We start from the raw sequence: 25771 nt of genomic DNA, 5'->3' as shown, positions 1-25771 counted from the left end.
CATACTCTATCCACCACCGCCTTGCAGCTGGCTTTTCCGCCGTGCATCCCGGCGGCATCCCGGGATGCGAGCCCTGCCCCGGCCGCGTTTCCCGTGGGCGGCGGCGGCGGCGTCGGTGCCGCTCCCACGCGCGGCGCGGCCCCGCCCCCTCATGAATATTCCGCGCGCGGGGGCGGGGCGGGCTATGCTAATCGCAGCTGCTGATCGCTGACGCGCCATCACACCACGCGCCGCCGCGGCCGCCGATTGGCCGGGGGCGACCTGGTCTCATTGACAACAAACCGCGGGGGGCGCGCGCGCCGCGGGGGCGGGGGCGGAGGCCGGCCCAAGATGGCGCGGGGTCAGCGGCGCCCGCCGGCGGCGGCAGCAACCTCCGCTTGAGCGCCCGGGGCGGTGGCGAGCCCTGCGCGATGGAGGGCGACGAGCTGGCCGCCGAGGGCATGGACACCCTGACTGAGCTGGGCGACGAGCTCACCCTGGGCGACATCGACGGTAGGCGCCGCGAGAAGGAGCGGGGGGTGGGGTGGAGACGGCGCGCGTGGGCTCCTCACGCTGTTGAGGGGAGCGCTCGGGTCTCCCTGCGCGGGCCCGCGGTTGCTGGGGTAGGAGGCGTGGGTGGGTGGTCCCTGGATTGTGCTTCTGGAGTGGGCTGGGTGGGTGCGCTTCCCACGCGGTAGGGGCCGCCACGCGTGCTGGGGGGAGCGGGGATCCTCTGTCCCGGCTGGGTGCAGGCGGGGGTGCGGAGCGTGTCCCGCAGGGCAGCGCCCGCTTGGCGGGCGGCCGTGCGTGTCTCCCCTGCCAGGGGAGCGCTTCTGAGCGACGTTCGTGGGGCTGCCACACGCCTTGGGTCGAGGCCGTAGCCGCAGGAGGCCGGTGGGGATGTGGGGGTCCGAGCCCGGTGGCCGGCGCGGAAAAGGGTCAGGGGAAGTCCTGGCCGTGACCCCCTGTTCCTGCCGCACACCCGCGGGGCAAGCGCCGCTGCCCACGCTCCCCTCGTGTTTCCTCGTGGCTCTCTTAAAGTAGGTGCTAAACGACGGCTGAAGCTGTGCCTCCACTAGTGCCCGTGGGAGGCCGAGCCTTCAAGCCCTCCTGCATCGATACAGCTGTAACTGCTTAAATTTCCCATTTTCCCTGTCACCCTAAAACTTTACTGCATCGCTGGCACAGCATAGACCTGTGAGAAAACCCGTTTTCCGCCGAAGTGCATCAAAATGAAGCGCCTTCGTGTGACGCCTGCTTTCAGTATATTTTTGGCGACACCAAGCAGCTCCTGAAAACCCCATTTAAAATGACATTTCTTGGTGTGGTCTGTGCTGTAGGCTGGTGGAGATGAGCTTCTGCCTTAGCTCACTGCTCTGCTGTAATCCCAAACAGACCTCAGTTTTGGGGGTGTCCAAAATATCCTTGTTTAGCAGCTGGGAGATTATATTTTGGCTGTACTTTTAGATTTCTAATTGACACTGATTTGCCACATAGCTTGGGGCAAAAATTATACTCCTTTTTTCCTTTCATCATAAAAGAATAATGTACCTTGTGAGAGTGCAATGGGCTTAGTTATTGCTTGTAAAGTTTGATAGTGCACACTGAAGGTGGTGTTTGCTGTTGTCTAAGCACTACATAATGAGTTCTCAGGTTCCATATGGAAACTGAGACAAATTGATTAACCTAGCAATGGCTCTGAACTGAGGTGTGCCTTGTGAGGTGTGATTCAGAGTGATGAGTAACTCAGGAAAACCAGCTTCACTTTCCTCCCCACCTCCAGGGGTGGATTTTCCTGGGGAAGGCAGGGGGAAGATACATGACAATCTTGCTTTTATTGTGCTCCGGCATGGATTTGTCTCAGGATTTAAAATTTTGCAAGGATTTTCATTTGACTTTAAAGTCCTCTTGTGAGTGTTCCTCTCCCATTCATACTGAGGGGCTCCTCACTGCCTGTTGTGTGGATTTGGATTTTTTTGTGGTGGATGTGCTCTGGGATGCCAGTTGCTCACTGGGTTCATACTTCAAGACAGGGCACAATGGTGGCCAGGGGGCCCCAGTGCTGAGCCCAAAGGCTCTGCCTCTTCCCCCAGCACAAGCTCCTCCACCAGCCATGGGCGTCTTCCTGCTGGCAGGGCACTGCTGGGTAACATCGGAGCGTGAGGTTTGAGTCGGTTGGAGGTCAAAGCACATCAGGGTTCAGGACAGATAGGTTGTTTCTGTTGAGGTTGGGATCTCTGCTGCTTTCTGTTTCTCAGAGTACAGCATCTCCAGGAGCATGAGGAAGAGCAGCCTCTGTGCTGGAGAGCTGAGCCACCACCTAGGAGAGGCAGCTGAAGCCCAGCCCATGCCTTGTGCCAGGTATTCAGGCCCTGGGTTGATGAAAGCAGCAGAAACCCTTGGTGGGCTCAGTTTTGGTTTTGTAATATCTTGTTGACATTTTTTAGCCTTGGATTGGGCTGGGATTTTTTTTTTCTGCAGTATGTTCACTCATTCTGCTTTAGGGCCTGAGACCTGTCTGGCACAGCGGGTGCAGGTGCTCTGGTGACTGGGTTTATCACCAATGGCTCCAGAAGCACCTGAGGTTTCTCACAGTCAGTGTAGATATTCTGATTTCTGGATAGGTGAAGGTGTTCTAAAAAACAGAAACTTAAATTTTGGATGTTTGGCTGTTTCTCTTGCTTTTAATTTTTTGTACGTTGTTACTAGGAAAGCTCTTGAGCCCTTTAGAAGAGGTGGGTTTGATCACCTGGCAGTCTTAATTCTTAAAAATTAAGCTTTAGACTTTCTGCATTTAGTGAAAGTTAAGATGTCATAAAGATGTGATTTAACTTGTGAGAGCAGGACTAGTTTTGTAAATAATTTATTAAATCTCCTGCATTGAACACAACGTTTATTAATGTTGTGCTTGAAATTTTGTTCTTATGCTGCAATTTACTTTTCCAGAGCAAATCTCATCTGATTTATGGTTCTTCCCTACTTGCAGTTGTGCTGTCTGATAGTGAAATAGCAATACCATCAAATGCAGAGTTGGGAAGTAGTTCGGGTTATCAGTTTTAGCATGATGAGGGTTATTTGGGATGATCTTAGCTGAAGTCAGTTGGAATGTGAAGAGCTGTTTTAATATCCATCTAGATGTTAATCTTTAAACAGCCCGCCATGCTCTTCTGGTGTTTTGTGAAAGCCAGTTAAGGCAACACATTAAAAAAAGTAAGTCTTTTATTCCTCTAGTGAAGAGTAGAGATAAGGGTCTGGTCCAGCTGGTCCCCGAGGGTGGCTGCTGCCTCATATTGGGGGAACTGTGCATCCCCAATTAGTGTCAGGTTATGAACAGGTCAGGGGGACACGTCTCCAAGGCTCCTCCCTCCAACAGACTCTAGTTCTTGAGAGCAGTGGTCACGGCCAATGCTTAGATGTGTGTTGGGGTGTGGAGGGATTGCTATCAAAAGGGAAGAGTAGCAGTATCATAGAAATATGTTGAAATGTGTGTTGAGGGAGCAAGAGGCTTGGAGGAGGATTCATCCCTTTGCTCTGTTTCAGACAAAGGAGTGTCAGACAAATTAATTGGAAAATGTGTAGGTGGCATTTCAGAGAGCTGAGCAAATTAATAGCCCTCATTGCTGCGACATCATCCATGGAAACTTCTTGTCAAAAGTTTACTGCTTCAAACCTACTGCATAAATCACAGCAGCGACATCCTTTGAGGCTTGTGAATGAGAAAGGTCCTGGTGTAAGGAGCCCTTTGCTGTATTTTTTCCTATAAATCAGAAATCTATTTTTTGCTTCCTATACCCATATTTATTATTTTGTTATAATCTCGCTTAGGTTTGTGGGTCCCCTCTTTTCCTGTTTCCAGAAAAAAAAAAATAGGACTTTCAGAAAACCATGAAAGAGCCAGTGCAGCATGGGCAGGTCCTGGGCTGGGGAAGAATGTCTGATTCCTCACACCACTGCCTGCAAACAGATCAGGGAAAGCATTCATATGTCTTAAGGTGCCTAACTGGATTAAATTGGATTAGATGGAAGGAAGAGGAAGCTTTGCTTATGAACAATTATTTCTTGGTTGTGAAATGTTCACCACTGGGGGGAAGGCCTGTAGTGTTGCAGTAGGAGCCTCTTGTGGGTTCATAAAATCCTGGAGGCGATGGGATGGAGAGAACCTCTCATGCAGTGATTATAGGCAGAATACCAACAGAAAAAGTTATTCTGATGTTTTAAACACATGCATGAATTTGTCCTGCTACAGTTTTATAAAGTGGTGTTTCCTTTCAGGGTTTTTCCCCAATTTTTCTTATGCTTGTAAGTAAAAGAAAGATCAGATGAATTCTTATCCTGTCTCTTCAGATACTCAGTGTGGCAATACAGGTAGGGGACTTAAAAGCTCCCAGAAGTTGGGTGAGAGAATGGTTAGTGCTGGAATTGTGGAGGTGCTTGGTTTCTTCTTTCTGCCAGGGTTAGACTGAAGGAGTGATGGAACAAGACTCTAATATTTTAGATAATGTATTGGAGATGGCTTTAAGTTGTAGTCTGTGCTTGGATCTTGTTGTCTGGAAAAGTGTTGTGGGGGGGGTCTTACTTTTCACCCTGACCAGCAGCAGCAGTGCTGTGCTGCTGGCCACGTCCTGGTCTCTCTGGAGGCGTGGCATTGGTGTGATGTGTTCTCTGAAGGTTTTGAAGGACCCGGAGCTCCCTTCTGTGCACACACACCATAATTCCATGATGTAAATGGCAGGTGACAAAGAACGCAGGCAATGAAATAGTGTTGAACGAATTTTCTTCTATTTTACAGAGATGCTGCAGTTTGTCAGTAACCAGGCAGGAGACTTCCCAGACCTGTTTTCGGATCCCTTGTGCAGCACCTTCCAGGGCAGCAGCAGCAGTGGCAGCAGCAGTGGGACCCTGGAGCCGCAGTTGCAGCGGCCCTACAGCCAGGTGCAGCTCCAAACCTTCCCGCCACCCCCTGCATCCCCCCAGCTCCAGAGCCTGCCAGTGAAAGCAGCGCAGACGACACCTCCAGCCCCTCCACGCTCAGCCCCTGTCCTGCAACCGCGGCCCTCAGTGCAGCCTCAGCTCCAGCAGCAGGCTGTCATGATCACACCAACGTTCAGCTCTGCTCCGCAGACCAGGATTATCCAGCAGCCAGTCATCTACCAGAATGCAGCCACAAGCTTCCAAGGTACTGCTTGTGGTGCTCAGGCTACAGGTGTGCCTGGTGCACAGTAAATGGCATCAGTGTTCAAACTCCAAGTGCATCTTCAGCCATGACAAGTCTGATGATTCTTTTTTTGTGATACTGCCTGTGGGGTGTCCCTTCTCCTACCTGCATGGCTTTGGAGTTGGGGAGCATGAGAAATTGTCAGGAATGAGATCTTAAGTGTTTTTGTGTGACCTCTTACTGTAATTGTTGTCTTGCTCTTCTCCTCTGGCCTGGCCTTCTTCCCTATGCAAACCTTGGGAGGTTTGAGAAAAGATGTGTTAAAACCTTGTTGTTGGCAACCCTGTTCTCCCACTGATGGGTGCACTGGGTAGATCCAGTCTGTCCCACACAGCAGTCTGGAATGGAGGCACATTTTATCTACCACACTCTGGAGCTCAGTACTTGCACTGAGCAGAGACACCTGTAGGAATATTTAGTGATCTTCCTTTGTGAATGCTGGGTGACTTGATCCTCTTCAGTAAGTCTTGATTCTTTACATGATAGATAAGATCCTACAGTCCACCAAGACCAGGGGGAGTGGGAAAGTACAGGTTGAATGTCCTGTATAATGCCAGTGAAGCGGAGTCCTGTGCTTTCAGACTAAAGGGTTCTGGCTCTATTTTCTCTTAGCTGATCCTCTGTGCCTTCTGGAAAGCTGCTATTTTAGGTGCAGTGTCCTCTTGCAAAAGGCACCAAAGCAGCTGGAAGCTTTCCAACATGTGGGATGTGTTAGATGAATGCTGCCTACTAAGAAGCTCTGGGAGGAAGAGTAGTGATGCTAGGAGCATTTCCAGGTTCCAGGAGGGAGACGTGTGTGTGTCTCTTGACCATTTCTGGCATCTCTTCTGCTTTTCAGTTCTCCAGCCCCAAGTCCAGAGCCTGGTGACGTCCTCCCAGGTTCAGCCAGTTACGATCCAGCAGCAGGTGCAGACAGTGCAGGCCCAGCGAGTGCTGACACAGGCTGCCAACGGCACCATCCAGACCCTGACGCCAGCCACCGTCCAGACAGTTGCTGCACCACAGGTCCAGCAAGTTCCCGTAAGTAAAAGTGTGGAATGATGCAGCAGAACAAGAAAATGCTTTTGTGGATCTGGTTCCCTGGCTTGTCTGGGGAGAAGTGGTGATACTGTAGGGCTGGTGATCCTGGCTAGGATTGCTTCTGCACAAATGTTTTTAAACCTGAGAGGTATTTCTAGCCAGCCTGTGTCCCAGAAGCATTTTACTTCATGCAGGTCATGTGTGAGAGTGCCTGTTGTGAGATGTGATGTGACTTCTGGGCAATGCTTGCCAACTGTTTTCAGTGAAACAGTATCTAAATGCAGTCTAAAATAACTTTTTTAACTTGGTACTGCCAAACCCAGTTGGAAACTTTACTCGAACAGGCTTCCTTTGACTTTTGCCTACTTGTTTGCATGTCCATCACTTCTACCACATCTTATAAGGACTGGTTGATACCGGAATGTGTTCTTCTAATTCTTCTGTCATGTTTTTTTAATAGTTTTACTGTTAAAGTGCCATGCAATTTCTTTTTCATTCTTGTGCATCCTTGTTATTAAAGAAAAATCTTTGTCTATGAGACTCAGTATGACAAAGTTGCTATGGTTCAGTTGTACTGTGCCACCTCTGGTGTTCTCAGTGAGTCAACGAGGTATTTGAAAGAAATAAGAGCAAAGTAACTTAGAGTGGATTTTGATCTTCTTGATGTTAAAGGTACAGATCTTTTCAGTATAATTTCAGGGAGATGCTACTGTGGGTGTTTGCCAAAGCAGACTGTCCTAGCTGTATTAGCCTGAATACTCAGACTGTTAATGTAGAGAGCTAATTATAGGTGTAACTGGAGAGGGGAAAACAGCTTTTCCATCAGCTCTTTTGTGTTTTTACGTACTTGTTTACTTCTGGTGACTGATTTGAAAACCACTGTCCTGGTGGTTCCTCTGCCCCATTCTATCCAGTGCTGCTCAGACTGTCTCCTGCTCAGAGTTTGCATAGGGGCTGATGGAAAGCATCCAGGTGATGCAGGGTGCAAGTCAAGGAAATACTCACCCTGCTCTTTTGCCAACCACTGAGTTGTAAAGCTCTTACAACTTTGTCAGTGCTCACCTCTGGCTACTGAGATCAGCAGGGAAATATGTGCCTGCTCTACTCTTCACCTGTAATTCTTTTCAACCTAGGTTCTCGTCCAACCTCAGATCATAAAAACGGATTCCCTGGTCTTGACAACCCTGAAAACAGATGGCAGTCCTGTTATGGCTGCAGTACAGAACCCAGCACTGACAGCACTGACTGCTCCCATTCAGACCACAGCTCTGCAGGTACCCTATGGATGTCCTTCCATCCCTCTCCTCACTGATGTTCTTTCCTATTAATACAAGGAAGAGATTTGTGCTTTAGTGTTCTGCAGTGGCACAGACAAGAAGGGGTTTTGAGGGCTGTTGTATACACGTCCAGGGCGAGTAATACCTGTTTCTGTCAAGGCTAAACACACAGATTGTACTGTTTGGCAGCCTTCCCATGGCCAGTGAGCAAAGGCCAAGGGCACACTTCTGTTTAACTTTGTCTGATACTATAAGGCGAAGAGTGTGACCTAAAAACTCAGTCTAGTTTTTAACTTGAAGCCAAAAACTAACTTGTTCAGAGTACCTGTGGAACTTCCTTTTGCCCCTCAGCAGTGTCTAATAGTAGTATATTAAATGTGACAGCTAATTAAACTTCTTTTCAGAGGGCATTTGCAGGGAGGATTTGTTACAGTCATTGGAAATGGCAATTGTGCTTCATGGCCTCCACTTCTAATCAAGTCTTAGAAATTTATGCTCCCAAAGAAGCATTTATTATGGTCTTGTATGTTCTGAACAGATATCTTTGTATAAATATTTACTGGGGGAGATAAACTTGTCAGTGTGGATCTAAATTTTGGCTTATTTTGCAGTAGCGTGGTATGCTTCTTAGATACTTATTAGTAGCCAGGCTAAAATCTTCAATTAATCTGCTTGCTTTTAGATGATGTTTTCACACAACTTGAGGCTTACGAGGTTGTGTCTATCTGAGGCATGTTTGAACACATTGAAATTAGGTGGATATTAGACAAGGAAAGGTATAGGACTTAAATTCACATATTTGTCAAGTTCCAGCTTGAAGTGAAACTAAATTTCTGGTATCCCAATTAGAAGACTATTTCAGAGTTGAAATTGTTTCTGAAATTGCTTATGACTAGTTTCTTCTTGTGGCTAGCTGCTCTAGGCTAGTTATTATTATGTTTGTCTTTTGACAGCAATAACTCTTACTCTGCATAGCTACTTGCTTCCCTGATCCTTGGTGTACTTCAGAGAACACATGTGCCTTTCTAATTCTTGCTTTGCTGGATTGAGCAGTCTAAACTTTCTTTCATTACAGCTGTCCTAGGAGCCCCTCTGTGCAACTGTTCTGGTGGGATTCATCATATTCTATCTCTGAGTACATACTGCTTTAGTTTGCTGTAGATGGTCTGTCCTACATCTAGATGCACAAGTTTAAGCTTTTTATTCTGCTATATATCACTCATTAGTCTTAGTTCCTCATATTAAGGCATTTTTGTAGCTCATGGGGTTTTTTTTTTCTTCATGTAATCAAATTCAAATCAATTTGAACTGCGTTCATCAAGCCAAAGTTTGTTTTTCTATAGCTGGATCCTTTCTAGCATTGTCATTACTAGTGTCATTGGAAGTAGTGTAGGCTGTTGCTGTTTTCATGACTATTTGTCCAAAGAAAAGGTGAATTTGGACACTTGGAGTGTAAAGATTGCAGGAACAAGGAGGAGCTTTAGTCCCTTTCTCTATTTAAGTGGATGAGCAGAGCATAGTATTGGGAGAAGTGTTGGTGCACTTGGAGAACAAGAGATGTTCTTATTCCACAGTGACCAGTGTGGGAGCCAGAGTGACAGATTTTTCCTGTGTTGCTGTGCCAATGCTTGTGCCAGCTAAGAAAGATGGAAGGAATTTGGCATCTCACACGTTTTCGGTGCTGTACCAGCTTTTCCTGATTCTTCTTTGTTTGCTCCTTCTTCTTTGGCCATCATAAACCTTATCTAAATTGGCTGATTGTTCTTGACACTTGTTATGCATGGTCTTTGTAGACCCTCGTTGGGAGCAACGGGACCATTTTGACCACTATGCCGGTGATGGTGGGACAAGAAAAGGTGCCTATCAAACAAGTTCCTGGGGGTGTCAAGCAGCCTGAACCACCTAAAGAAGGAGAGAGGAGAACAACTCACAATATCATTGAAAAGCGCTACCGGTCATCCATAAATGACAAAATCATAGAGCTGAAGGACCTTGTCATGGGGACGGATGCCAAGGTAAAGATGGGGAATAAGTGCCAGTGTGGTGTCATGAATACTTTGTCTTCAGGTGCTCATTTGCTTTACCAAATGAAGCATTTGGGTACATGTAATTTTTAGTAGCATACACACATGTATTGGGGTGAGATTCACTTGTGTTCGATAATTGTATTCAGGAAGGGTCATCTGTAAAAATATTAAATTTACTATGCTAGTGGTACTGTTTCTTGAAAATAAGCTACACCTTATGCATTTCTTCTTGTATTAAGTCTAGCTTAAAATAGGCCCTCTAAGTAGAATATCCAAGTAGATGTTTTGATAACTCTGCCAAGCCAGATCTTGCTTCAATTAAGTTTCCTTTTCCATGTGACTGCGGTAAGGATAAGGGTTCACAGAGCTTTCCAATTCATTTCCTTTTCACACTGAGCTGTAAAAACTCCTGCTTGCTCAAATATTAGAAGCTTTCTCCCACCACATATTCAGGGTTTGTTCCTACTTGCTTTATCTCATGCTGGTGAGGCAGGCAGCAGTATTCTTGATACCTTCTGTGACTACTGCACAAATAATTGCACTAGTGGAGTCACCTCCTGTTGCTGGAAGTGGAAGCTTTTAAAAGCATGGGTAGTGTGCAGTGGCTTCATAGTACTTTAGGCTTGTGTTTAGAAGATAAACTTGCCCACTGCTGCTGGAAGCAAGGATTTGCATGGAGACGGCCTAGCAAGTAAGGCAAGGAGGGAACTACTTATCTCAGAATTTATCGGTGATCAGGCAGCAGCTTGTTCTATCCCAGAACTGTTCCACTTCATTTACAAACTGTGGTACTTTCAAAGGACTATTTCTGGCTGAAACCTAGGTGTGAACTCCATTGTAATTTGGAGGTTAATCTGTTTCCATTGTACTGTTTTTACAAGATCTTTGAGAGACCTCATCCTTGTGTATCTTTGATACCTTGCCCACAAAGCATGCTCTGCTGATGGTTTCTTTGCAGCTGCTGAGAGGTCCTTTATACACTTTTCTTTCACCACATGATACAAAGGGTTGTGGTATTCTTACAGGTAGGAGTGATCCTTTGATGCTCTTAATATAAACTGCTTTTTGTACATTTAATTCCTTACAGATGCACAAGTCTGGAGTTTTGAGAAAAGCCATTGACTACATTAAATACCTGCAGCAGGCTAACCATAAGCTGAGGCAGGAGAACATGGTTCTGAAGCTGGCTAACCAAAAAAACAGTAAGTTGTGGAGGCTCTGTAGCAGAGGGGAGGCAGTCAGCATGGATGTAGGATGTATCTTGCAGTTTCTTATCCTTGACAGAGGTCATATTGATAGTGGCCAGTGTTACTCCAGATGATAGAGCCAATCCAAGAGCTACTGACAGGAGTTCAGGATGGAGAAACATGTACATAATGCTCTCCGATTTTTTCAGAGCTGTTGAAGGGCATTGACCTGAGCAGTCTGGTTGATAACGATGTAGATCTGAAGATAGATGACTTCAACCAGAACGTGCTGCTGATGTCTCCTCCAGCCTCTGATTCAGGATCCCAGGCTGACTTCTCTCCCTATTCCATTGATTCAGAGCCAGGAAGCCCACTCCTTGATGATGCAAAGGTATTTGTGGCTTTAATTGTCAAATTCAAAGTATCTACTTCAGGATATGAAAGAGGCCAGAATTTAAATTCTTCTTATTCTCAAGAGTGGAACCAGCAGACATCTGGCAAGCAGATTTGTAGGGCTTAGAGATCCTTTGTAAGGATGAGGAAGATGCATGTGCGTGTTTTATCTTTCTTAAAATTATTGAGACTATTTCCTGAGCTGTATTATCTGAGCTGTACCTTAGCTGCTGGAAGAACTGTGCTTATTGTTCAGTCCCTGTACAGTCTCTGTGGACTTACAGTGCTTGTTTATTACCCAAGGAGCCCATGGCTTTCCAAGATATGTATGTCCAGTGAGTAAAGCAGGAGGACTTGGAAATGGATGATGACATCAGTTGTGGTTAATGAGACCATAAGCAATCAGAATAACAGAACAGTGTTAGCTGTTTTTGACTTACGAGTTTGTTTTTGGATATCACATAAGTCGGTTTTCTGGGAGATCCTCCAAAGAGTAAGGGCAGCAGAGGTTAATCCTGGCCTAACCCAGGGATACAGTTACAGTTAATACCTGAAATGACAGGACACGGAAGTTGAAAGCAGACAAATATTTCAGCCATATCTTACTAAGCTAAGAGAAGCTTTACTGGAGTTCTTGCTCATCTGGAGCTCAAAAGCAAATTTATACATGTTCTGTTTCTCCTTCCCTAGCCCTTTCCTTGGCATAAACATTTTTTGTGCTCCATAATGGTAAGCTTTGGGTTTTTTCTCCTTTTTCTCTCCATTCCTGTTCCCTTGAAGGTTAAAGATGAGCCTGACTCTCCTCCTGTGGCACTTGGTATGGTGGATCGCTCTCGAATACTCCTTTGTGCTCTCACATTCCTTTGCCTTTCCTTCAATCCACTGACATCCCTCCTGGATGCCCGCAGAACCCCCGAGTCCGACAGCCTGGTGCGCCATGGCTCTGGCAGGAATGTGCTGACGATTGAATCAGGTAAAAAACTGGGATGGTTTGGGCCACAGAGGATGTCCAGCCTTACACGATCTCCCTAAAACCCACCTGCAGCTGCAAAGGTCACGAGGTGGACAGGCACTGTGGTTCAGCAGGATGAGTTTGTGTGTTCAGGGAGTTGTACGACCTTTGTTTGATGGGTGGGGAGGGGCAGTAACCACAGGGCAGGGCATGGAAGGAGAGCCAGCTTGGATATGGCTCCAGTTCACATCCAGTGTTCTTGCATAAAACCAGCCATGGCTCAGTGTGGTGAGGTTGCTGTCTTCACCAGTCTTTGAGGCATGTTCACTTTGTTTTTAAGGTAACTGACTGATTTTTGTCACTTAATCATAAAGTATCGCTACACTGTTGCTCTGGAGTCTTGCAGTTGGCTTGTTGATACACTCCTTCCGTAAAATTCATAATTAAAAGTACAGCTTAGAAAATTCGTAGTTAAAAGTACAGCTTAGGAGAGGGTGGGGGATGCTGTAGGCATGCAGTTGTTTTCCTGGCTGGTAAATATGGTTCCTTGGTGTCACTTTGTAGATTTAACTAAAATTGCAGAAAATTATTGGAAAATTATACTGGAGTATTGAGTACCTGTGGGTGTGTCTTACAGAAAAATCAGAAGACAGCTCTTGGAAAACTAAGTGCTGATTCATTTTTTTTTTTTTTAATACATCTGTCTTGTAAAAATAATGATTTATTTGGGAATGTTGAGGGTTGGAGTTTGGATGAAGAGGTGTTGGTGTAGGTGTTTCCTGATTGAACTGCAATCTTTGCAAAAGCTGATTTAACATGTGGCAAGCATAGCAGGACATCTTTCGTGGTCCATGCTTGTCATGTTGCCAGGCTTTCAGTATCCAGGTTAGATTTTAATTTTCCGTTTTGGGATATCCACTGTAGATGCAGCTGGTTGGTTTGGTTGGATGATGCCCACCCTAATCCTGTGGCTTGTGAATGGAGTGATTGTACTGAGCGTGTTCGTAAAGCTCCTTGTGCATGGAGAGCCGGTGACCCGGCTCCACTCAAGGTCCTCGGTCACCTTCTGGAGGCACCGCAAGCAAGCGGACCTGGATTTGGCACGGGTAAAGTTGATTGATCATTTTGCAACAAGTGCATCTTTTAGATGGGGTTGTGGGTAAATGTTTCCCAATGAGGCAGTGGCTTGGCACTTGCAAGGGCTTGGTATTCCTTGAGTGGATCGTCCTGTGTGATTTCAGAGAAGCTGTTGCCAGGTTGTTCTGAGCAGATTACTCTGCTACTCAGCCTAAGTTAGTGAGGAGCACTGGAAGAGGCTCCTACCTTCTGTCCTTGTTGCTGGCTACATCATGTTGTATCAATTTTTGGCAGCAACATCTTGGGTTTTGTCCAGAATCTGGTCTCTGCTGTGTCTGTCTGTCTGCTGTCCTCCAGCCTCTTGGAAGTCCTCTTTATTGTTGAGGAAACATTTGGGTTTTGATACAGGGACCCTGAAATTTCCACGGTGTTTGACAAAGCAGGGAGCTCTTTTCATCTAGTGCTGATGTGTCTCACAGGCAGTGCAGGATCAGAACCACGTGTAGAAAGTATGTTTAGGGCCAGATTTCAAGCTAGTGTAAAGTGTTATGTTTTCAGTTTCTATGTCCCTCTGCTAAAGATCTTGTCCTGACTTGCATGTCAGTTTGTCTTGCTCCAGTTCCAAAGAGGTCCCAAAGTGTCCCTGATAGTGATTTTTGTTGCTGAGCCTCTCACTGTGTTATTTGCAGGGTGATTTTGCTGCAGCTGCATCAAACCTGCAGACTTGCCTGTCTGTACTCGGACGAGCACTGCCAGCTTCCCGCCTGGACTTGGTCTGCAGCCTGTCCTGGAATGTGATCCGCTATAGCCTGCAGAAGCTGGCACTGGTGCGGTGGTTGCTGAAGAGGACTTCTCATCAGTGGCGGGCAAGGGAGGCCACTGCAGGATTCGAGGATGAGGCCAAGACCAGCGCTCGGGATGCAGCCCTAGCGTATCACAAGCTCCATCAGCTCCACATAACAGGTGGGAGCAAAGGTGGCAGATCCGCTGTCTGGTTTTCCTGAATGAGTAGACTCAGAGCTGATCCTGGAGCATACAGGGAGAGCACTACAGCCTCTCTCCTCTGGGAGGGCTGCTGTTAGAAACTAGCCTGACAAATTTTGGGAGCCACTTACTAAAGCACAACAGGTTCATTCAATGAAAGAACTCTGTAAGAACAGCTGAAGCAACAGCAATGTAAGCTTCTCATGTCAACAGGTTCTTGTTGTTTCTTTAGGGTAGTAGCCCTGCAAATTACGGTAGTATATAGTAGCTGGTACTACTGATTAAAAATTAACATTTTCCTGCTCCTGCTGGTACAGGTAAACTTCCCTCCAGCTCAGCTTACTCGGGCTTGCACATGGCATTGTGTGCTGTGAATCTGGCAGAGTGTGCAGAGGAAAAAATCCCACCCAGCACAATGGCAGAAATCCACCTGACGGCTGCAGTTGGCTTGAAAACCCGCTGTGGAGGCAAGCTTGGTTTCCTAGCGGTGAGTTATCTTCCCCGATCACACCCTCAAGCAGAGATCTAGAAAAGCCTGGAAGCTGGCATTGCTGTATCTTGGAGAGGGCATCTGCTAGCACTTCAATTATAATATGACCTGCAATTATGATATGAGCTGTAATTATGATATGATATTTGTCCTTGGTGGTGCTGCTCTTTCCCTAGGTACTCTTCTCAACCTTGTCCTTTCCTTTCACCAGAGCTACTTCCTAAGCCAGGCTCAAAGCCTGTGCAGCTCAGAGCGGAGCGCCATCCCTGACTCATTGCGTTGGCTCTGCCACCCCCTGGGACAGAAGTTTTTTGTGGAGCGGAGCTGGACGGTGAAGTCTGCTGCGAAGGAGAGCCTGTACTGCACACAAAGGAATCCCGGTGAGAGACGCTCATTTCCCAAGTGTGCGGCATCCCAGCACTTTGAGCCTGGCAGTCTCTCTGCACTCTTGTCTGGGACAAAAGCGGGTGTCATGTTTGAGAGTATGTTCTTTTATCCCCACCCTGCTTGTGGTTCTGATGGGTGTGAGGAGCTGAGGCGTCTCCTCAGCCTGCATGGTCTGGCTTGCCTCCCTTTGTATCCTGCACTGTGTCTTACTGCTTGTCTCTTTATCTGCTGGAACACATCCCAAAGGTGCCCCTGAGTGTCTGGGGAGTGGCTTTGGGGCAACCGAGGTTTATCCTCTGCAGAGTGGTGTCCTCACTGTTTTGTTGAGAGGCTGAGTTGCAGAGGGATCTTTGGCTAAAGGCTGCAGCTTTGCAAGTGGATTGAAAGGATAAAAAAGCCCTAAAGACTTAGTCCCTAAATCATTCCATTAGTTTCTTGAGAATTTCCCTCTGCTATTCTTCCTCATGCTCTTTCCTACCTTTTGATTCTTCTTTCTGAATGTCTTGGGAGGTGTCTATGGTGATATGCAAGTTAAATGGTTTGGTTTATCCTTCTTTAGCGGATCCCATTGCACAAGTCCATCAGGCATTCTGTGAGAATCTGCTAGAGCGAGCAGTGGATTCACTTGTGAAGCCTCAGACTAGGGAAGAGGTAGTGGGACAAGAGGAGGAGGAGTCATGGTGAGTATATGAGGCCCACTGGGCACTGCTGGCAGAGCTCGTAACCACTGACTGAGTGCTGTGGGGCAAACTGGGTGGTTAGTCCTTGTTAAAGGCTTGGAATGACACTAGTCTGACCTCCACGGTTTATTGGCAGAGCAAGCTGTGCCTCTTTGTATTGAAACCTCTCAAGTCAAAGGTGAACCTGGGTGTGGTGGGGATTTCTGGTGTTAGCTGGGGTAATACTGGTTGATTGCTTAACCACATGGATGGCACTTTCTCTGCTGAGACCAAGTTTAATGTTCAGGAGGACTAAAATTAGCATGCACCTACCTCTTCTATAGACCAGGACATATGTCCAGGGCTTTTAGAGCGTAAAGGTCTGGCATGTCAGAGAGTGAACCCACTGGCTTGCTACTTTGTGCATGAATGTTCTTCTGACTGATATTTACCTGCAGTAAAGAATCAAACAAACGTGTTGCAAGAGGAGGAAAGATGACATTGAACATAATTGTCATTGTCTCTAAGCTCTGACCAAATAAAAGGCGAAAATAGGTCAGAAACAGCAGCTTTTTGTATTGAACCTGCTTACTGTGGAAGCAGGACCCCAGCCTTTGCTAGTAATTCAGCACTGTTTCTAGCTGATCTCCAGATATGCTGGTGCCAGGCAAATGTTACATACATATATGGGAAGCTCTGTAAGGATCCTGTCCCCATAAAGTGTGGGTAAAAGCCTCAGATGGGAAGATAACCCAGTTTCCCTACCTGTGTAGGAAAAATACTGTACCTTTAGCTTTGGGTTTTTTCCCAATCTCGTCTGTTTCCTAGCTGAGAAGGAGCAACAGTTTGGTTTAATTGCTTGTGATCAGATGCTGCTGTTGAGGGAAGGTAGCAGGATTTGTATAAGGGAGATGGATTGTCACTATACTTGTGGGAGGCCTGTCTCCTCATGGGAAGGACTAGATATAGTAAAATAGCAGGCTTTTTTGTCCCACTCTTGGGGTGGGAGCTCAAGACCTTCATCTGTAGCATGTCTCAGTAAGTTAGGTCATTGCTGCCTATGCTATTTTCTCTGACCGGTGCTGAGAACATGCTGTCACTTCCATTCATATGTATTTGCATATATGCCAATAATCAGAGAAATGTAGTTCAGCCTCTTTTGGAGGCAATAATTGAAAAGGAGCTTGTAGTCAGCTTGTAACATATGTCTATGTGTCAGGTGAGACTTGAGGTTAAATGTAGTTATCTGCTGTTGGTCATGAAAGGGGAAATGTGAAGCTGTTCCTCTTGGAGCATCGCTCTGTGTTTCTATTCACGGGGTGGTCTCTTCAGTCCAGCAGGGTTGTGTTACTTGTAGGGCTTGAACTTTCTGTGGGCTTAATGGGTCAGCACTGTTTAAACATGACTTGTGAACGAGAAGTGCCTTGGTATCTTGTTTGACAGCATAGCAAAGATCTGCCTTGTTCCTTGTTTCAGTGAATTCTCAGGTGCCATGGAGTACCTGAAATTGCTCAATTCCTTCTTGGACTCAATGGGAAGTGGAGCCCCACCCTTTGCCAGCAATTCTGTACTCAAGTCTGCCCTGGGTAAGTCTGGCAGCACTGAAGCTCTTTCAGATGCAGGATAAAATACAAATTCCCTCTCCCTGCCACCTCTCAAACTCTAGTCAAAGAGAAATGCAGTCCTCGGAGTGAGGCCTGATTGCATGCCAGTGTGGTACCACAGCTCTAACTGGAAGAAAGTGATTAGGAAGGCTCATAAATTTGGCTTTGTGTTCTAATGCTGAGTGCCCAACCAGGGACTGCTGCTATTTGTATTGTTGCACAATATTTTATTTCCAGTCTGAACCCTGTGCCCTCACCTGAGAGCTTGCTCCTAGCAATGCAAAGTGAGAGGAAGGTGGAACATATAAACAAGCATAGCAGCATTCCAGTTGAAGTATAGGGAAGGGGTTTTTTTTCCACTTAATTACCTATTGAACTGGGTTTTCCCTGCTTTCACAGTGGCTGTCAGATGTATTCCTCAATCTCCAGAAACCTGCAGCCGCTGCTGTAGGCAAGCTCTGGCTATATATTGGGAGGTGCTTGTTTTGGTCCCTTGGTGTATATTTAGTGGGACAGCAAGGGCTGCAGAATCTCTCTGAGCCATGCGCTCATCAGGGCTGGGTTGGTAACAGGCTGCTGGAGTGTTTGCTTTGCTTGGTGTTGGTACAGACAGCACCTGGCAACTCAGTGAGATGCTGGTGCAGCTTTAGACATAGACTAACTGCTGTACCTAAAACGTATACGGCAAACATAGTAGGAAATCAAAATAATTATTTTTTTTAAAGGGAAGTCTGTGCTTGGGTCAGTATTGCCGTAGAACTAAAATGCAGGTTAGAGTAGCAGAACATACAGGCTTTGGCCCTAAGTAGGCTTTGGGAAGTTTTTGAGGGGAAGTTAAATAATGAAGGAAATTACATAGGAAATCTGATGTACTGTCTTGATGGCGATTAGTGCCAATCATGAGTGTATGTATGAGTGGAGTTGTTATTTTGGGGTGGTGAGTGGAGATCATTGTCAGGAAGGAAGTCAGCAGATTTCGAGACAAGTTGGTGGGATACATTCTTGACAAGATACAAACATGCCATCCAAAACTCTGCCTGCAGTCAGATGTAGGGTGTTTGCATGCTGCCAAGTTCCTTTGTGTTCTTGCAGCACATTTCAGTGTTCACATGGACAGCTGAACATGACGGCTTTGGGCTCATTAGTATCAATCCCAGCAGCAGGCACTGGCAAGGGCCTGTGACACCTGTCCACTTCTCCAAGTGTGAGGGAGCCAGGTGTGCTCTCCTGGGCTGCAGCTGCTGGTTCTGTTTTGCAGGTCCCGATGTGGTGTGCCGATGGTGGTCAGCAGCCGTGGCTATGGCAGTCGCTTGGCTCAGAGGGGATGATGCAGCTGTGAGGTCACATTTTGCAGAAGTGGAGCGCATGCCAAAGTCCCTGGAGATGTCAGAGTCCGTAGGCCTTGTACACTTTTCAAATTGCTGCTCCTTCTAAACAGGAGTGACTGCTTCCCCTAATGCTGTCCTGTAGGGTCACATCTACCTGTGCTCTGGATCTGCATGCCTCTTGTGCTCTGCAAGTGCCAGTGTGCTCAGCGGTTCATGTGTAGGTCAAGGCTTGCAGACTGACAGTAAAGCTGTGGACTGGAAGTCACAGTCATAGTTGCTTCTTTAGGAATGTCTTTTGGCTTTGTTCTAATTGTATGGTCTCCCACCTTCCAAAATCAAACACAACTCACATGATGATGGAAAGGATGGTGTCACCATCTCTCTTCTTTTGCACTAAAGAATCTTTGCCAGCTTTCTTTCATTTCTCTGTGCGGTCTGTGTAGGTGAGGAACAATTGCCATCTTTTTTTCTGTCTAAGGAGTGATGATACCTCTTGAGGGTGGGAGAGTGAAAGCTGATGCTGTGGCAGCATGACATGGTATTGCTTGAAAGCAACCTGCTTTCTCTTTCAGGAATGCCCTGGTGAAAGCTACCTTTTACATGTGTAAAGCCATGCAGGCCTCTCTGTCTGGGAAGGCAGATGGACAGCAGAGCTCCCTGGGTCACTGTGAGAGAGCCAGCAGTCACTTGTGGAACAGTCTCAACATGGGCAGTGGCATGTCCAGCACTGTCCTCAACAATGTAAGCATTATAAGCCCTGGGATAACACATGGTCTGTCTTGGTTGTAAAGTTGGTCTTGCTGCAGTTGTGTCACTTCCCTATTGTAGCTGTATTCTCCATTCACTCTGTGTATCATGGGATTAGAAGGGAGACTTCTTCCCTATCCTTGAAAAGGGCATTGCCATTATTCTGTTTCTGCTGAGTGTGGGAGCAGTTGCAAGCACAGTGTCATCTCCCTGGGCACGGTGTCAGCTCTCACTCCTCTTGTGCCAGTAGCTGTCAGCCCTTTCTGGTACTTTGACCAGTTTGAATTTGGCCCTGCATAGATGGAAAGTATCCATCTCTCTCCTCCATGTCAAGTTGGTGATACCTGTAAAACAGGACATCACTAAGTCGAGTCTGCTCTGTTTCAGGCCACACTCATGAATGTTTGAATCATCTGACATGGAAGTGTGACTATGCTGTGCTACTCCTGAGTTTGTGTGGGGCTTGTTTCTCTTCTTTCCAGGATTGCATAAAACTGGAGCTTCCCTCCATGGCATATGGGACGTGTTTCTGGTCTCTTTCGTCGTTGCTGGGTGGCAGCTGTAGTGCATTGTAGTTGCATTGCATGTTGTGCCAGTGACTGTGCAATGTTTCTGCAGTGCAGTACAGAGGCACTCTCCGTTCAGCAGCAGAGGCTGAGAGCCCTCCCAGAGCCGGGAGCGGTGCTAGGGGGCAGCAGCAGATGGGGAAAAGGGGTTTGGCAGCCCGCTGTCGCTGTCGGCTGTACCGAGACTGCCTCTTTTTTCTCTGCAGGCAGCATGGCCGTCTTCGCTGTTTCCCACTAGTTAGCGTCACTGTTTGGTCAGGAAGGCCTTTGCAGGAGGCTGTATTTACGTGGGATCAGTTTGTATTTGTTAGCATTGATCCCAGTGAAAGGCGCAGGCAAGGGCATGTAACATTGATGCAATGTGCCCTTGGTACATGTTTCCTGGAGGTCTTGGTCAAGAGATGCCACTCGGGCAAAATGCAAACACCTGCTCCCTTTGGTGCATTGTGGTAGGGCAACACAGCGGGGAGGGGAGGGGAGCCCCCCAGGTGGGCAGGAGGTGCTGTGTCTGCCTTCCCATGGGCCGTGCCAGCAGCCATGTAGCTTGTTACTCACCCAATGCTGTGTGTTACTAAAGGTGTGTGCCTGGGCATCTTGGCTCTTGCAGATGATGCAGCTGCTGGCCTGTGACTTGCTGCTCTCCCTCCGCACAAGCCTGTGGCAGAAGCAGGCGAACGCCATCCAGGCGCTGGGTGAGACCTACCACGCCTCAGCCCCCGAGCTGACGGGCTTCCAGCGCGACCTTGGCAGCCTGCGCAAGCTGGCCCACAGCTTCAGACCCGCCTACCGCAAGGTGATGGCTTCCCTCTTCTGCCTGCTCCACCTCCAGCTTACCTATCGCCCTTCCTGGGGGTGATGGGAAGCTGGCGCCCTTGGAAACATAGGGTGTATGTAAACTTGCGTGGTTTGGATACTTGGGGTGGGATGCTCTTCCGCTACCAGCCTCCATGCTTTCTGTTGGTGGGTGATGAGGGAAGCTCCTGTGGGAGTTCAGTGCATGTGGAGAAGTATCCACTTTAGTTTCTGCATAGAACACCATCTAGTACATGTGTATTGCCAAATACCATGGCATCCAGTCTACTGAGGTGGCTTCAGGCTGGGTCTGTTCCTCTGGGGAGTGTGGAAGGAAGCTTCCCCAGCTGTGTTGGCTCTGCTGAGTAGCTGGAAGATCAGATGCCTTCTGCATCTGTAGAGCCCTAGGTGCTTTTCTGGGCATTTCCCCACTTCTGTTCAGTTCATCTAGTTTTAAAGCCTCTGTAGAGGAAGTAGTCTAATACTTGGACGCGAGAGTTATCGTGGTATTGTCCAATCTCTGGATTTCAAAATTTGAAGCTGTTACCAAAGCACTTGTCTAGCAGCATAGATTGAGAATCCTGCCTGGACCACAGTGCCAAAGTTTGCTCTCAGATTTTTCTACCCTGTTCCCTGCTCTTAATTCTCCCCCTTTCCAGGGCACTCACAGTTAGGTGTCAATTTTTTCCCCTTCATCGTTGTCCTGACCTGCAGATTTCCCTGAGACAGGTGGAAAGATGAGCGAGGAGCGTGGAAATGGGTCTCTGTTTTTGTCAAGGTGTCAGTGCTCTGCTCTTGAAATGTGGTGGGTGAGGGATGACAGTGCAGCCACAGCATCGTCCCTGTGCCAGCCCACCTCTCATCTTCTGTCCTTCCTTCCCTTCCAGGTCTTCCTCCACGAGGCCACTGTGCGCCTGATGGCAGGTGCCAGCCCTACCCGCACCCACCAGCTGCTGGAGCACAGCTTGAGGCGGCGCACGCCCCAGAGCAGCAAACAAGGTCAGCCCCAGGGCTCACGCAGCGGCCCACTGCCTGTGGGGCTGGGAGGGGGCAGCGCTTGGGCAGAGTGTGGGGGCATAGATACAACCTGCAGTGTCTTCTGCTGTGTCAGGATAATGAGCTCCCATCAGCCTGTGGCTCAAGGCAATGCTTCTGCCATGTTCTCTACAAGCCAGCAAATGCGAGCTGCCAGCCCTGGGCTGGAGGTGCCGATGAACAGACTGGGAAACATTTGCCTTCATGAAGCTACACGTGCACGAAACTTGGCAGTCTGGGGTTTGGAGCAGTCAGTGCAAAGGCAGAAGCTGGGAATTCTAAAGGGAAGAGCCAAAAGATGAGGGATGTAAGGGAATGGGCAAATATGCATACCGATGTTGGGACAAGCCCTAGGAAGTGAACTGAAAGGAACTGTCTCTGTAGAAGATAGGAGTGACAGTTCCTACCTGACTCTAGCTCAGTGTTTTCTCCGCTCCTAGCCTAAAGGCCCTCAGGATGCCCCCTGCTCTTGGCTCAGCCAGGGAATGCCAGCCAGAGAAGCCTGTGCTTGGTGGTGGCAGTGGAGGACCTGTGTGGTGGGATTTTCTCATGCAAATGGTAACTCTGTTACAAGTTTTCTCTCTTTACTGTTTGCCCATAGGTGAACTGGACACGTTGCCAGGCCAAAGGGAGCGAGCCACGGCCATCCTGTTGGCCTGTCGCCATCTCCCCCTCTCCTTCCTGTCCTCACCAGGCCAGCGAGCAGTGCTGCTGGCTGAGGCTGCCCGCACCCTGGAGAAAGTGGGGGACAAGCGCTCCTGCAACGACTGCCAGCAGATGATCATCAAGCTCAGTGGGGGCACAGCCATTGCTGCCTCCTAACACCGGCATGGGTTCCCTTTGTGCAAAGACAGCCTGCTTGAGCATCAGCCTGGACTCCCCTTCTGGAGCTTAGAAAAAGTGCTAGGTTAGGGCTGTGCTGGTGGGGGAGGGAGGGAGGGTTTTGGGTTTGATTTTTTTCTAAACTTGCCCCAGGTTTAGCTTTACTAGCCTCCTTGCTTGTTCTCAGGCACTGCAGCAGGAATCTGTCTAGTTGTGGTTTTTGTCACTATGCCTGGGGCTGTTGAGAAGTGCTGCCCCGACACAAATCACCCGTCCCTGCTTGGGAAAGAACCCCACAAGCCCATGGCATAGAGAAGTGGCACATCCCGTGTCTGTCCTCAGGGGTATTTTGTTCCCTTTCCAAACACCTCTGCAGAAAGGAAATCTCTGGGGAGGGCAGAGGGTCTGTTCAAGCCTTGTCCCATGGGGCTGCTGGGGCCTAAGGCTGTTCCCAAAAGAGAGGGGAAGGCACCACCTTTCTTTGAGTAGTATGTCAGGAAACTGCAGCCCCCTAGACTCAACTTACCTAGAGGTGCTCTGGGAGTATCGCTTGGGGCCAGTACTGCCTGCAAAATTTCTCTACAGTTTTTATACAGGTTTTTTTATAGGAATGTTTGTGGCTTTACAAAAACATGGGGAACAATGCAGCCGATTTTCCTTCCCTTCTGCTTCATGCGTCTTTTTCCTGTGATAGCTGCCTCCGGTTTTCAGCAGGGGGTGGGTTTGTAGCAGCCTGCAACAAGCAGAGCCTGATAAAAGACCTTGCCATCCCTGGTCATCTGGTGTTAGGTGGCAGCAGAGGTGGGCATGCTGTGCCCTGCACTTGGCATGAAGGGTGAATGCTTCTCTGGTGCCTTTTTGTTGATGCAGAAACAATTTTTAGAAACAGTTTTTTTATTTTACTCAACTCCCAGTCCCAGAACTTGTCTTCAGGTATTTCTCCTTACCTTTTCCAACTGCTCCACACCTCCTGCAGGATTTGGGAGGCACTTGTTCAAGGGTGCAAGTCTCCCAGCTTTGTTACCATTGCTATTCTGAGCAGTTTGACTTGCAGGTGTTGAATTGCCTGTGACTTTTTGGGAGAAGGAGGCAGATTTGGGACAGTGAGAGAACGGTTTGCCCTCTTTCTCTCTGCCTTTCCTGTTGCATCTCTCCAAAGAAGTGCGGAGTGGTTGCCCTCTCACGTGCATATGTGGAAACCAGCCTTTGGCAAGTGAGCATTGCTGTTTCTCCATGTGTACAGCCAACATGTTCATGTTGGCAGCTCGAAGCATTTAGATACAGGCAGCCATCCAAACCCATCCTGTCCCAATCAAGCCTGTACTGCCCAGCTCCTGCAAACTTGGACTGTTTTGCAAGAAGCTTTTACATGGGTCCAGCTCTTGCAGAGAGGCATGAGCTCCTTCAAAATGAGAGGAAAAAGAGGCTTGTGGTTTCCCTTTGCACAGGGTCTTTTAGCATCTGGGAAGGCTATTTCATGTGCTACAGTAACTGAACACGGGGAATGCTAGTCCTGGAGTTGCCCAGCTTCAAGAAGATAGAAACTGGGGCCAGGAGGAACTCATCTCCCAGCAAAGCCTGTTCCCAGTGATTGTGGTCTGTAGCTGTAGACAAAAGCGTGGGGACCAGAAGGTGTTTACCTCCCTCCCCGACTTTATTTGGGGAATAGCTGGTGGACCAGCTGCAATGGCTGGTACACTCCTACTGCCTGGGGTGTCCCTTGCTTCCTGGAGATGGTGGTTGGAGGGGGAGCTCACTGTTTGAGGGGAAGAGGTTGCTCTCAAGAGTGTCTGATCAGTGTAGGGGATGCTCTGGTGGCAGCAACTTTGGCTTTGAGCAGGTACCCTAAGTGTGCAGAACAGCTCTTGAGTTTGTACACATTTTAATTGGCCATTCCCAAGTTCCCTAGCTTATCGGTGATCCTGTTTCGGGGGGTAGGTTGCCTCTTCCTGATTTTTTTCCTCTTCCATGGTTCTCATGCTGTCTTCCTCGTCATGGAGTTTTTTTTTCCTAAAATTCAGAAACGCCTTGCCTGTGGCAACCTCTGAGTTACCTTGCATTTCTCCAGGTCTGCATGTAGCACGTGGACAGTTCTGTGCTTTAGTAAAATGGGAGGTAAGGCTTTGGGAAAGCAGTGATGCTGAGGTTTCACTTTGTCACTAATGGTAGTCTGAACCCTGGGGGCTGGGCCGCGGGGAGTACTGGCTGGGCCAGGAGCTGGGAGAAGCTGTTGGGCTGAAACCCAGGTAGTGAATAGCGTGAAGCACCGAGGGTCCTAGCATGGCTGATATGATATATCTCTGCCCCCTCCAGAGTGAGAGATCTTTGCAGTTTTTTTCTACACTGTTAAAAATTTGCTGTCTATCTGTCCCTACAACTTTTTTTATATGTGTGTGTGTATATACTGTAACTTTTTGGTTTGTGGGTGGGAGGAAAATGTTTTACGGATTATGTGAAGAAAGTTGTTTATCCACATGGAGTTCAGAGTAGGGATGCTTTGTGGTATGAGATGCAACTGGTGGTGGGGAAGTTCCCCAGGGAACATATCTGCTGTTTGAAAGCCCTGTTCCAGGGCTTCTGAACATCTGTTACCTAATAAAGATGAATGTTACCACCACCACCTCCCACCTGCCCTCTTTCTCTTAGCTCTATTCATTGCATCCAGCAAGCTGCTCTTAAGCAGAGGTGAGCTTGAAAAGCCCTTTAGAGACATAAAACCTCACAGGCGCCTTGGGAAGCTGTCAGCCCGTTGTCCAGATAACCTAGAGAACGGAACTGTGTGGCTTGCAATGAAGGTCCCTTGGTGTAGCTAGTGTGCTGTCTCCATGCTCCTCTGGAAGCAACTCAAGAGGATGATGGCTTAAAGCAGAGCCAAGCAAGGTGGAGCTGGGCCAGAAGCCTGCAATTTTAGGACCTTCTCTGTGGGAGGAAGGCTGTTACCTGACCTTGCTTTAGAACAATGTCCTTTCGCTCCATCTCTTTGTTTCTCTGCTCCCCCTGGTAAAACTCTGTCAGAACCATTAAACTTCAGACAGAGGAGACCGGGTTTTTGTGCAGCTGCTTGAAGGGTTTTGCAGTTGGCCCTGGAAGCTGTGTTCCCACCATATCCCCTATCGCGGGCGATTCTCCAGGCCCGGTGGGCGTGTGGGCTTTGTGCCCTGCTGCCCCAGGGGAAGGTTTTGTGAGCAGTGCGAAATTCCCCAGCCAAATTGTATCAAGGCCATACAGTT

At 48.0% G+C, this 25771-nt stretch overlaps 1 protein-coding gene across 3 annotated transcripts; it reads left to right on the top strand.

Moving 5' to 3' along the window:
- The first annotated feature begins 322 nt into the window (after positions 1-322).
- On the top strand, positions 323-25158 carry SREBF2 (sterol regulatory element binding transcription factor 2). Of its 3 annotated transcripts, none has more exons than XM_066183594.1 (19): positions 323-492; positions 4769-5155; positions 6033-6214; positions 7348-7488; positions 9285-9506; positions 10606-10720; positions 10915-11096; positions 11879-12071; positions 12975-13156; positions 13817-14090; positions 14429-14598; positions 14813-14981; positions 15548-15668; positions 17124-17233; positions 18510-18636; positions 19152-19320; positions 20500-20685; positions 21572-21683; positions 22321-25158. In XM_066183594.1, exons 1-19 carry the CDS (start codon positions 411-413, stop codon positions 22539-22541), a joined length of 3345 nt encoding a protein of 1114 aa, XP_066039691.1. In that variant the 5' UTR covers positions 323-410; the 3' UTR covers positions 22542-25158. The 3 variants fall into 3 exon arrangements, with proteins under 3 accessions (XP_066039691.1, XP_066039690.1, XP_066039692.1); XM_066183593.1 differs by having other exon boundaries at positions 18510-18642; XM_066183595.1 differs by lacking the exon at positions 323-492 and adding an exon at positions 2321-2340 and having other exon boundaries at positions 18510-18642.
- The last annotated feature ends 613 nt before the right edge of the window (positions 25159-25771 follow it).

This window comes from Chamaea fasciata, unplaced genomic scaffold (assembly GCF_029207755.1).
Source record: "Chamaea fasciata isolate MVZ Bird 193981 ecotype frontalis unplaced genomic scaffold, bChaFas1.0.hap1 SCAF_5, whole genome shotgun sequence".
NCBI classification, from domain to species: Eukaryota; Metazoa; Chordata; class Aves; order Passeriformes; family Sylviidae; genus Chamaea; species Chamaea fasciata.
This window is presented reverse-complemented; position numbering and strand designations above follow the sequence as displayed.